The sequence below is a fragment of the Poeciliopsis prolifica genome, unplaced genomic scaffold (genome assembly GCF_027474105.1).
Source record: "Poeciliopsis prolifica strain line A6 unplaced genomic scaffold, Auburn_PproV2 SCAFFOLD091, whole genome shotgun sequence".
Classification (NCBI taxonomy): domain Eukaryota; kingdom Metazoa; phylum Chordata; class Actinopteri; order Cyprinodontiformes; family Poeciliidae; genus Poeciliopsis; species Poeciliopsis prolifica.
The window spans coordinates 1166402-1178384 of NW_026562466.1; the positions used below are offsets into that span (position 1 = coordinate 1166402).

The 11983-nt window shown below is 42.9% G+C and overlaps 1 protein-coding gene across 1 annotated transcript; it reads left to right on the forward strand.

The window, feature by feature from the left end:
• Positions 1 to 3480: 3480 nt before the first annotated feature.
• On the forward strand, positions 3481 to 7530 carry LOC129353468 (matrix remodeling-associated protein 8-like). Its single transcript, XM_055022816.1, has 5 exons — positions 3481 to 3570; positions 4775 to 5125; positions 5310 to 5636; positions 5712 to 5813; positions 7370 to 7530. The coding sequence occupies exons 1-5, from the start codon at positions 3537 to 3539 to the stop codon at positions 7528 to 7530; spliced, it is 975 nt and encodes a 324-aa protein (XP_054878791.1). The 5' UTR covers positions 3481 to 3536.
• Positions 7531 to 11983: the final 4453 nt, after the last annotated feature.

Below are 11983 nucleotides of genomic sequence, written 5' to 3' on the forward strand. Positions count from 1 at the left end.
TGTGTTCATGAAATCAGTTCCTTCATTCAGAGACTCAAACTGAAATGTTCTTTAGTGAAGAAGAAACTTCATCTGGTTCTGATGTTGAAGCTGCAGCTTGAATCCGTCTCAGGATTCGGATCAGAATCCAGTTTGTATCACCGATCAGCATCACTGTGGCTCCAGAACCTGGCCTATCTCTACCTGTGCAGGCCGGAGGAGGCCAAGAGGTCAGAGGGCAGAACCACAACTGGACCCGGTGCCGCCATGTTGAAGTGTTAACCTGGTGCATTCTGGGAGTTGAGATGGATCAGATGGTAAAGCTGATCAGGGCGGCTGTTAAATCCAGCTCTGTTCAGCTCCATGTTGTGAGAAAATGAATAGAAATAGTGAAATAAGATTGAAATAATTTTCTAATTTGCTGAAACTCGGCTGAGTTTTCAGTCACAGAGAAACTGTTCGACATCCTGGTTCTGCTGACTGGGTTTCCTAAATATGGATTTTATTTTGTCCCATGAAGAAGCTGATTGGTTGACTTAGTGTTGATCAGGAGCGCTCACTGCCCTCTGGAGGTGAATTATCAGAACTACACATGTTCTTCATAGAAGAGGGAACCAGATTATTTCACAGATTATATTCTATTTTCAGCACAATTTTTAACAAAAATGAAAGTAAAATATTCTCAACAAAGTATAACACAGTAGTAGTAACGCTAATAATAACTGGCATGATATAATTATTTTAGATATTTGAGACATAATAAGCCACATCTGTCTTATTCTAACATTGTCCTGTTAAATTATGTCCAGTTTAAACAAAACCAAAAACAACTTTTATAAAATTATTTAACAAAAAAGCTGTATAAAACACAAAACTATACAAAACAAAAGGAAAAGGCCATTTCACCTTTAAAGATAATTTTTACATATATATCTTAAATATTCTTAGTATAATAAATTTGTATAAATATCTTCAACAACAAGATATTTATACTAAAATCTTAAAAAACAAACCACAGCAAAAATAAAAATGAAAAATAAAAAAGATTAGAAACTGAAAAAGTTTGAAATTGAAAATAAATTTTGGTCATTAAGGAAAATGTTAAACTTTAAAAATGTTCAGAACTACTTTTCAGAGTCTTTATTTTTTATTATTATTTTTATTTTATTTTTTTTTCTTTTAAATGAACTTTCTGGCCAAAATTTAGCATCAGAGCTAAAAGGATAATTAAATGTGCAGCAGTTGAATGTTGTTAGCTAATGCTAATGCTAATTAACGTCTATGGTGACCTTTGACCTTCCTGCCAGGGTTCTTGAGTTATTCTGAAATGTTTGGAATTTATTAATCATTTGTTTTTATTTAGAAAAGTAAACAAAAACTATTTTAAACAGGATCAGGAACTGAAGTCGGTCATGTAGTGCGGTGGTTTTCAAAGTGTGAGGCGCGCCTCCCCTGGGGGCGCGCCTCCCCTGGGGGGCGCGGTGCGAGGGAAAAAATAAACCGAAGACAAAGCTATCTGCTTGCTGTCTACTGGTGTGAGAGAAAAAAACGGACAAATTTTTAGTAAACGTGCTCATCCCGTTCACTTCAACCTATCTCTGCGAATGTGGGTTTTCCGCACTCGCAATGATTAGAAACAAATCCCGATCAAGGCTGCTGGTTGGAGATCCACAGTGCAACCCCGCATTAATAAGGTGAGCTGAACAGTAATATTGCCAATTTAGTTAAAATCATACATAAAATGAGTTACACATGATTCAGGACCGTGATAGAAAAAAGGGGTGCGCATAGCGTGCTGAATGTTTGTTCTTTTGTAAGCCTCTGCTCTTTCATACTGCACGCTCTTTTAGCTCGAGATAAATTGTTTGTTTAAATTGTTTAGATGAGCCACAAAAAGAGCTCCACAATTTTGTAACTGTTTAAGTTTTTGATTTATTTTTTAATTTTAAGGAAATGTGCAACATTTACAGATGTGTTCCAAAGATCTGATCAAAATGTTTTTGTTAAGATGTGAAAACGCTGTTGGTATCTCTAACATGAAACTCAGAAGCTCAGATGTTTGTTTGAGAAAACGGTTGAAAAATCAGTTTGGGGTTGTTCTTGTCATTAGAAAAATGAAAAAAGGGCGTATTTACCATACAAAGGCCCTGATAAAATAATTAAAATGGGAGAAAATGTTTCAAAATGTTCATATGTTAAATTTTTATTCATATAAAATGTCATTTTAAAAGATGAGATGGTTCTAAGCTATTAGGTGTTTTGTAGTGGCATTTGTTTGTGTGTAGGTTGATTATTGGGGGGTCGCAGGAGGCATTGTGCTCCTTGAAGGGGGGCTCATCCTTTCATACTTTGAAAACCCCTGATGTAGTGAAAGACGACTGAATGGATCCGACTGACTGAAACTTTAACAACAAACATCCACAAGTTACTGGATGATAAAAACTATTTCCTCCTTTCTGGATCTTTTTCTTCTGCCCAGATCATTGATTAATATCTGGATCAATACAGTGGAGATGCAGAGGAGATAATAATGTTCCTGTAAAGCTGATCACAGTCAAAAGACGTTTTTACACCAAAATTGAATCTTTGGAGGGAAAGAAAACAAAACAAACTGACGTCTTTAAAACTTTTACACAGTAATATTTCATTTTTAAATGTTGTTCATTATTTTTTACCTTTAATCTTCTACTAATCTGCAGTAATGAAAACGTTTCCTCTGTTTATTTCTCAGGTTATAAATAAATGTTCAAACTGGTTGAACTGGTGGATGAAGAACTGGAGGCTGCAGAGCCGACAGGCTGGAAAACCATCAATCTGTCCAGATCTTCTGATCAGAACCAGAACCAGGCACCAATAGAGAGCAAATCATTTAATTTACAAAAAACTAAATGAGCAAACTGAGGAAGGAGGAAACATTCCTGCACAGCAGAGACAGAAACTCATAAACATCTTCCAGTGAACGGCTGCATCAAGTTAAAACATGTTTGTAACTCTGCAAGTTTTTAACTGTTGTTGGAAACGTTTGAGACAAACTATTTGAACATCTTAAAGCCTCCAGGCTAAAAGAGACAAAGGTTAAAGAAGTTTATGTTCAGTAGTGAAGGAGGATCAGGTGAGTTAGTAACACCATAAAAACACCAGGATAAAGTTGGTTCTGATCCGTTTGGATCACATTATGGCTTGTAACACCTGATCATTTTCAGCATTAAAACCTGTTTTTATAAAACCAAATGTCATTATTTCTCAGGGTTCTGGTCGGTCCTGAAACCGGTAAACGGACCTGGAGGATCACAGAGACAGAAATGATGAAACTCAACAAAACTATGAGGAAACTGAAGGTCCTGACTTTAACCTCCTCACAGCTCCATGGCTGAATGAGGAAACTGAAGCCCGCCTTTCCTCGGAACTTGGATCAGAACCGGTTCAGCAGCGTCTCTGAATCAGCCACAATCAGCAGTGGAGTTTAGGCGTGTGCTGGTTCAGTAGAAACGGTGATCTGGAGTCAGAGGTGATCCGCTGCTGGGATCCGATGGACGACTCTCTGTTCTGAGAGGAAGATGATGATGATGATGATGATGATCCTCCTGCTTGGTAAGATCATCTTCCTCTCTGCTCCTCATCCTCTCCAGTCTCTGCAAGCTTCTGATCAGACTCAGAGCTTCTGGGTTCTGGTCCGTTCTTCTCTCTAAATGACCCCTGGTGACCTCAGCTGGTTGATGGTTCTGGATCAGAACCTCAGGTTCTGGTTCCAGTGACTTGTCTCTCACCAGTCCTCCCAGTAGATCTCACTGGTTTATTGTTGCTGGTTGGATTCTGGTCTCTTCCATCCAACCAGTGGCTCCACTTTGCCGTTTTCTGTCTGGATCCAATTTCTCTGGTTTGGGTTCAGCAGCTGATCTGGTTCTGATGTTTTCTATCAGGTTGTAGTTCTATGAGCTTCAGAACCACTGAGACCCATTCAGACCAGTAATCTGGACTTAAGCTCCCAGAAACCAGTGATGAATGTTTGCAGATGTTGAAGGTTCTGCTTTTCCTTCCTGCCTTCAGTTTTTACATTCATGTTCATTTGAATCCAAGATGGCCGCCTGCTGGTTGTACTTTATTTCTCCTGAATTCACCTCAGTCTCAGGTTGGTGGTCATAATGTTCTGCTGCTGATGCATGATGCTGGTCTGACCATTAAAGGAGAACCAGGTTCTGGTGGGTCCGGTTCTTCTCTGGTTTACTGGTTGATCTGTGGATGATATTCAGAATGAAATGATGAGTTTTTGGATCAAACAGCGATTCTTTAGAAATGTCCAAATTGTTGTTTGATCAACAAAATGCTTCAGTTTCACAGCAGAAAGTGACTGAAAGTTACTGGAAGGTTTAAACTCTGTAACTAGAAAGAATCAGAACCAGAAAACCCAGAAAAATAAAGTCAGAAGAATTTTATTTTTTTATAAAGTCACAGAAACAAAATCTGCCCAACAATCACAAGATACTAAAACAAAAATCTTTCTTATCAAATAGATAAAACAAGCTGAAAACTGACAGCAGGATTTCTGCTAATAAACAGAAACTCTGAAAACATTCATGCTTTTTCAGTTTCATCTGTTTCCATCTTTCAGTTTTAAATGTATTTATTTTAATGCACTTTTATCAGTTTTCTGACTTTTTGCTCAATGTGAGTTAATGTTACATAACAGATCAGAGTTCAGGATCACTGAGCCGTTTAGCAGACAGACTGAAATCTTTCATCTCTAGTGAAGAACTGATCATTATTTCTACACTAAACCCTCATCTTGTGTCCTCAGTTTCCCAGCATGCACTGGGAGGAGTGGTGGAGGTCAATGAGGGGGCGGAGTCTGTCCTGCTGCCCTGCATCTACTCTGGTCAAATACCTGAAGACAATCCGTTACTCATCTGGACTCGCAGTGACCTCAGTCCGAACTCCGTCCACCTGCAGAGAGAAAACGGCGACGATCTTCAGAACCAGAACCAGCGTTTCAGGAACCGGACCTCCATGAATCCTGACGCTCTGGACACTGGAAACTTCAGCCTGACTCTGAGGAAACCTGAGCAGATTGATGGAGGAAACTACACCTGCAGCATCTCTAATGGAAGAGAAGAACTGAACCTGAAACAGATTCACCTGAAGGTCAAAGGTCAGATAAACAAGCACACAACCTATGTTAAAGTTCTATGAATGAATGAATTTGTTGAAATGAGAAAATGAATAATTGATCCTAGTGTCTGTAACCATGGAGACAGTGATGAGACTAAATCTGTCATGAAAGCAGAAAATGATCCAAACTGTTTCTGATCATTTTCTTCTTTATTTCCTCTCAGCTGATCAGCAGGAGGTCGAGGTCACTGAGGGGTCAGATTCTGTCGTCCTGCCCTGCACAACATCGTCCCGCCTTCCTGAGGACACATCAGTGGAGTGGACCCGCTCAGAACCAGAATTTATGATGGTTCACTCAAGCAGCAACCAGAGAAACCAGGACGGATTTTACCGCGACCGAACAGAGATGGACCAAGATTTCCTGAGGACCGGAGACGTCGGCCTGACCCTGAGGAATCCCACACACAGAGACGCTGGACGCTACGTCTGCACCGTCTACAGAGACCAGGACGTCCTGAGACACACGCTGGTTCTGAAATATGTACAGAAAGGTCAGAGCATCAGGTCAGAGCTGCTGGTAAAGGTCAAAGGTCAGAGTGAGGTCAATCTTTCTCTGTTTTCCACAGAACCCTTTCCATCCTGGGCCACAGCTCTGCTGGTTCTGCTGGTTCTGGTTCTCATCGTCTCTGCAGGATTTTTATATCATTTTAAAGATTTTTTCCTGCCAGGTGAGTCTGAATGTTTCTGACCCAGAATGTGAGAGAGATCATGTGACCTGTCCTAGGGGTCAGAGGTCAACAGTTTGTTCCTGTCATCAGTTCAGATCCTTGTGTTCATTCATGTTCAGATCAAATGCAGCATCAGAAACATGAACAGAACCAGAACCAGCAGCTGCTGCTTCTCTACAGTCTGTTAGAGGATCTCAGTGTTTCTGCTGTTTTTCAGTTTTCTGGAAGTTTGTTCCAGATTTATATGTACAGAAAGGTGCTAGCCGGCTGCATGCTAGCCGGCTGCATGCTAGCCGGCTGCATGCTAGCGTTGGCTAATTTCTCCCCGTAAAAAAACCCACAGTGCCTGGAGGGTCAGAGATTGTGGACGTAAATCCCATTAAAACATACTTTTCCATGTATGTTCTGTACTTCTTCGGCTCTGGTTTGCCTTCTTTTTCACTTTATCTGAACTTTCATCAACATTGCTGCTAGGCTTTAGCCAGTCTCCATAGTTACAGCGTAGTAATGGTAACAGTGCGCTGGGTCCGTTTTATTTTAAAGGATATTGAAACTAAATACTGAATATAAAATTCAGTGCATGAACACACATTTTATTTTATCCAACTTTTTACAAAATAATTTTTTCCAAGACTTATTATGAGGAGCCGACTGATTTTTTTTTAAGATATTTTGAAAAGCTTCACGTACCCCTGCAGTACCTCCACGTACCCCCAGGGGTTCGCGTACCCCCAGGGGTTCGCGTACCCCCATTTGAGAACCACTGTGTTAGAGGATCTCAGTGTTTCTGCTGTTTTTCACTTTTCTGGAAGTTTGTTCCAGATTTATGGTGCATAGAAGCTGAAAGCTGCTTCTCCATGGTTCTGGTTCTGGATGCAGAGCAGAACCAGAACCAGCAGGTTGATGCAGCAGCTGCAGATCTTTAATCGTTCAGTGATTTATAAACTAGCAGCAGGTTTAAAGTCTCTTCCTGTCAGTGAAGGACTGTGGAAGTGGGCGGAGTTTGGATGTTTCATTAGTTATTGATAAAGTTAAAAAGTAAAAGAGAGAAACTAAACACAACAGAATTCACCACTTTAAAGTAAAACTCAGCTTCTTCTGGGCAAAATGAGCAAACAGAAAATGTCTAAAGCAGTGGGGCCCAAAGTGGCCCCTGAGGGCCCAAACCTGCATGTTTCAGTCTCAGGTTTAATCCAACTGGATCCAATGAGGCTCATTAGGAGAACATTGACCTGCTGAACAGGTTGTTGGTACCAGGAGAGAATAAAACCTGCAGGATGCAACCGGCCCTCCAGGACCCACTTGGGGCCCGACTGGTCTAAAGTTATAAAATACAAACATTATTCTCTGAAACACAAATAGACTGATGGTCATAATTACACATAAACTACCAACAAACTCAACTTCAACTGATCTGCACTGATTCCTGAACTAAACATTATCACTAAATGGCTGCGGCCCCTAGTGGCCAAGATAGAAATACAAGGGAGGAAGGGAAAGAGAGAAGGACAGAAGGAAGGGTCTCTGTCTCTCATCTTGTCCTCTGTGTCTCTCAGCTCCACAGGTGCAGGTGGATTCAGGGTTAAATCTGTCCTGCTGCCCTGCAGAACCAACATTTACCTGCCAGGTGGCGCCAGAGTGGAGTGGAGAGACGGAGAGAACAAGACGGTCCATGTGTATCCGAGCGGTTCTGATGATCCTGAAGAACAGAACCTGACCAGCAGAACAGGATGGATGACGACCACTGAAGACTAAAGACCTCAGTCTGACTCTGGACCGCCCTCAGTGGCAGACAGCGGGATCTACACCTGCAGAGTCAGGAAACGAGTCACCCTGCTGATGAAACGGGTTCATCTGCAGGTCAAAGGTCAGTGGTATAAATGTTGGATTTTTCCAATCAAATGATTGGTGGTGATCAATAGCGATTATTGGCTGATAATAAGGTCAAAGGTCAATGTGATGAGTGAGGAAGAGGAGGAACCAGATCAGGAGGTTTGATTTGTCAGTCAAAAATCACAGAGAAAAGAAAACTGGTTGATTTTTAGCTCTTTGCTCAGGTTGATGACATCAGTGGATAAAATCAGCCGATTATTGATCGCCCAAAATGAAGGAAATCAGTACCGATCAATGTTCTGGCCATAACGCACCGGCTAACCGGGAACTGAGACTTTAGAGCAGAAACACAGAGTCAGCATGTTGAGACACAAACACACAGCTGCACATTCTCACCTCAACACAAACCTCTAAATGTAGCTGAGAACTCTGAGAGCAGCTCACTGTGAACATTGAGCTACACATTGAGCCACAGCTAAAGCAGTGGACTTAAACTTGACTTCTTCCTTGATCAATTCTCCAAAGACACATGGATTCTCATCCTCATGATATTAATGTCCATAAAGCTGAGCCGAGATGAGCTGAGCCTGTAAACGATCTGCAGCAACCTGATTGGTCCTTGTTCAATGCATCCACTGTTAAAACTAGAAAACTCGTCTTTCTGTCAGGAATGATTCTCCCTGCCAGTAAAAATGCTCTCCACAGAAGAGATGCTTGCAGTCAGGCTTATTAAAGAATAAATCTTTGAAACAAAAATAGTTTTTTCTTTTTAATAGAAGCAGAAACACACAAAGCTTCGCCTGGCAGCAGGGCATGTAAAGCATGGTGGCCTGCCAGGCCTGTGATGCACTGGGGAACCTGAGTGGTTGTGGGCACTGAACCTGAATAACAGATAAAAGTTGCAATAAATTTCAGGAGGTTCGGCTGCAGGATGAGTTTTAGAGGAGAAAAAAATGAGGAAAATGGAAACACGAATGGAAAAACAACAGGTTCCCTGATCTGCTAACACAGGGCTGGTCAACTCCAGGCCTGGAGAGCCGGTCTCCTGCAACCTTTAGATGTTTCTCCTTCAACACACCTGAGTCAAATAATGGGGTCATTAGCAGGAATCTGGAGAACTTGACTGCATTAGGAGGCGATTCAGGTATTTGAATCAGCTGTTGGACCAGGGAGACGTCTGAAGTCTCTCCAGGCCTGGAGTTGCTACTCCTGTGCTAGGAGCAGCGATGAGCCTTTCATTGGCCGTCCGCTCGCTGCTGTCGGCTCTGAACCCTAAACGTCTAGGCAGTAAAAAGAACTGCTTTCACATTCTTTAGCCACTTCAGAATAAGAGCATGAATAACCAAAACTGCAACACAGACAGACTTTATTCAAGGAACAGTAGTTTAGGGCAGTGTTTCTCCTGCCCTGCATGTTTTAGTTGTTCCTCTTCTGCCTGGATTGAATCTGTGGTGATTAACAGGTTCTGCAGGACTTGATGACTGCAGAAAAAGTCATGCAGTCATTTGGATCAGCTGTTCTGAAATAGAGACACTAAAACAAGCAGAGCAGGACTGAGGACTGGAACTGAGAAGCTCTGGTTTAGGGGAAGCTTAGTGCAGGTATAATTATGTCTGCTATTATCGTCCCAATGTTAATTAATGCAATATGCATATGAAGAGGAAGCAATGCAGGGTTTATCCCAGCGTTCATCAGCATCATTGCATGTTTTCCTCCTGCATCAGTCGCTGTTGTGGATCAGCTGCAGATGAAGGAAACCATCAGTCTGTCAACGTTCAGTTTCACCTCCAACAGCTGATTGTCTTAGTGAGGTTCCTACAGGTTCAGCTCACCAAGCTGCACTTTACCAAGATCTCTGTCTGCTGCAGCACGATGCTGCCTGCTGCAGCACGATGCTGCCTGCTGCATCGTCCCCAGAGAGCCTCAAGAAAAGCAGCTCGGATTCTTATGCTAATAAATCCTGTTTGTAGGGACAACAGCTACAGTGTTGATGTCACTGCAATATAAACCACAACAGATAACGGTGTGTTTTTAGCTCACACCTATAATCTGACACACTCAGCCAGCGGGCCTGATGCAGGCAGATCCTCTACTCTGACCTAAAAAACATTTTGAGGGAAAATCTCAGACAAACTTCATAAAAGCAAAAACGTTTCACTGGAACTAAACCCAAACTCTTTAAATCAACTTAGTAACAGATTACATCACATTGTAATGCAACATAAACAGTTACAAGTATTTAATGTTATAAACATTACTGAGGGAGAGATAGCATTAGCACACATCTGACCAGCAGCTTCTGTTGCTGCAGCTTCTGTTGCTGCAGCTTCTGTTCCTGCAGCTGCTGCTGCGTCACTGAAACATGTGCAACATCAGTAAAGGAGCTTCGTCTCAGAGCCAAACATCACGTTTCCTTTATTTATGTTATTTTTATGGTTACATGATCCATCAAACCATATCAAATACTTTGTCTGCTTAGTCACAGTTTTTCACTGAAGATCTGAAAAAGTTTCCATGAAGCTCAGAAACCAAAACAGTTTTTGTGGCTCTCATTAAAAACACATCAGATTGTTGCTATGGTAATTAAATATTTTTAAATTGTTTAATCTTTGTATGATGAAACCATTAAATCAAATTGAGCAGCATTGATCATCTCAATAAATAAATGTTACATTTCTATATGTATGGTCTGTGTTAAAATGTTAAAATGTTCCCATTTATGGGCTCCTGAAGGTTTGGGGCCTTATGGACTTATATTGGATTTAACAGTAACGCAAATAATTGACATTCACTTTCATTTAATTTTTTTCATTTGTTGTTTTTAATAGCTGCTGATTTAAATATCATTTCATTGGCAATGTTTTCCATCCATTCATCCATCTTCTGCCGCTTATCCGGGTCGGGTAGCAGCTTAAGAGGGAGGCCCAGTCTTCCCTCTCCCCAGCCACTTCCTCCAGCTCCTCCGGGGGAATCCCGAGGAGTTCCCAAGCCAGCCGAGAGACATAGTCCCTCCAGCGTGTCCTGGGTCTTCCCCGGATCCTCCTACCGGTGGGACGTGCCCAAAACACCTCACCAGGCAGGTGTCCAGGAGGCATCCTGACCAGATGCCGGAGCCTCAACTGGCTCCTCTCGATGTGGAGGAGCAGAGGGTCTTCTCTGAGTCCCTCCCGGATAACCGAGCTTCTCACCCCATCTCTAAGGGAGAGCCCAGCCACCCTACGGAGAAAACCCATTTTGGCTGCTTGTATCGGCGATCTCGTTCTTTTGGTCATTACCCAAAGCTCATGACCATAGATGAGGGTAGGAACGTAGATCGACCGGTAAATCGAGAGCTTCGCTTTTTGCTCAGATCTCTTCACCATGACGGACCGGTACAGCGCCCGCTTCACGGCGGACGCTGCACCAATCCGCCTGTCGATCTCCTCCCTTTCTTCCTCATTCGTGAAACAAGATCCCAAGATACTTGAACTCCTCCACTTGGGGCAGGACATCTCCCTCGACCCGGAGAAGGCACTCTACCCTTTTCTGATTCAAGACCATGGTCTCAGACTTGGAGGCACTGATCCTCATCCCGGCCGCTTCACACTCAGCTGTGAACTGCTCCAGCGAGAGCTGCAGATCACATCCCAATGAAGCCAATAGGACCACATGATCTGCAAAAAGCAGAGATGCAATCCTAAAGTAACCAAAATGGATCCCCTCAACACCCTGGCTGCGCCTAGAAATTCTGTCCATAAAAGAAATGAACAGAATCGGTGACAAAGGGCAGCCTGGCAGAGTCCAACCTCCGGGAACAAGCCGACTTATTGCCAGCAATGCGGACCAGTCTCTGACACCAGTCATACAGGGACCTGACAGCCCGTATCAAAGGGCCCGGTACCCCAAACTCAAGGAGAACCACAGGGCACCCCGAGGGACACAGTCGAACGCCTTCTCCAAGTTCATAAAACACATGTAGACTGGTTGGGCGAACTCCTATGCACCCTCCAGGACCTGCTGAGGGTGTAGAGCTGATCCAGTGTTCCACGATCAGGACGAAAACCACTGCTCCTCCAAAATACGAAGTTTGACTATCCGACGGACCCTCCTCTCCAGTACCCCTGAATAGACCTTGCCAGGGAGGCTTAAGAGTGTGATCCCTCTATAATTGGAGCACACCTCCGATCCCCCTTTTAAACAGGGGGACCACCACCCCAGTCTGCTAATCCAGGGGTACTGCCCCTGATGTCCATGCGATACTGCAGAGTTGCGTTAACCAATACAACCCTACAACATCTAGAGCCTTAAGGAACTCTGGGCGAAACTCATCCACCCTCGGGTCTCGGCCACCGAGGAGC

Bases quoted from the DNA above. Each gene is read 5' to 3' on its own strand.
- LOC129353468 (XM_055022816.1), top strand. From the start codon at position 3,537: ATGATGATGATGATGATGATGATCCTCCTGCTTG. The intron at 3,571-4,774 runs GTAAGATCATCT...TTGTGTCCTCAG, and splicing joins GATGATGATCCTCCTGCTTG to TTTCCCAGCATGCACTGGGA. The intron at 5,126-5,309 runs GTCAGATAAACA...ATTTCCTCTCAG, and splicing joins GATTCACCTGAAGGTCAAAG to CTGATCAGCAGGAGGTCGAG.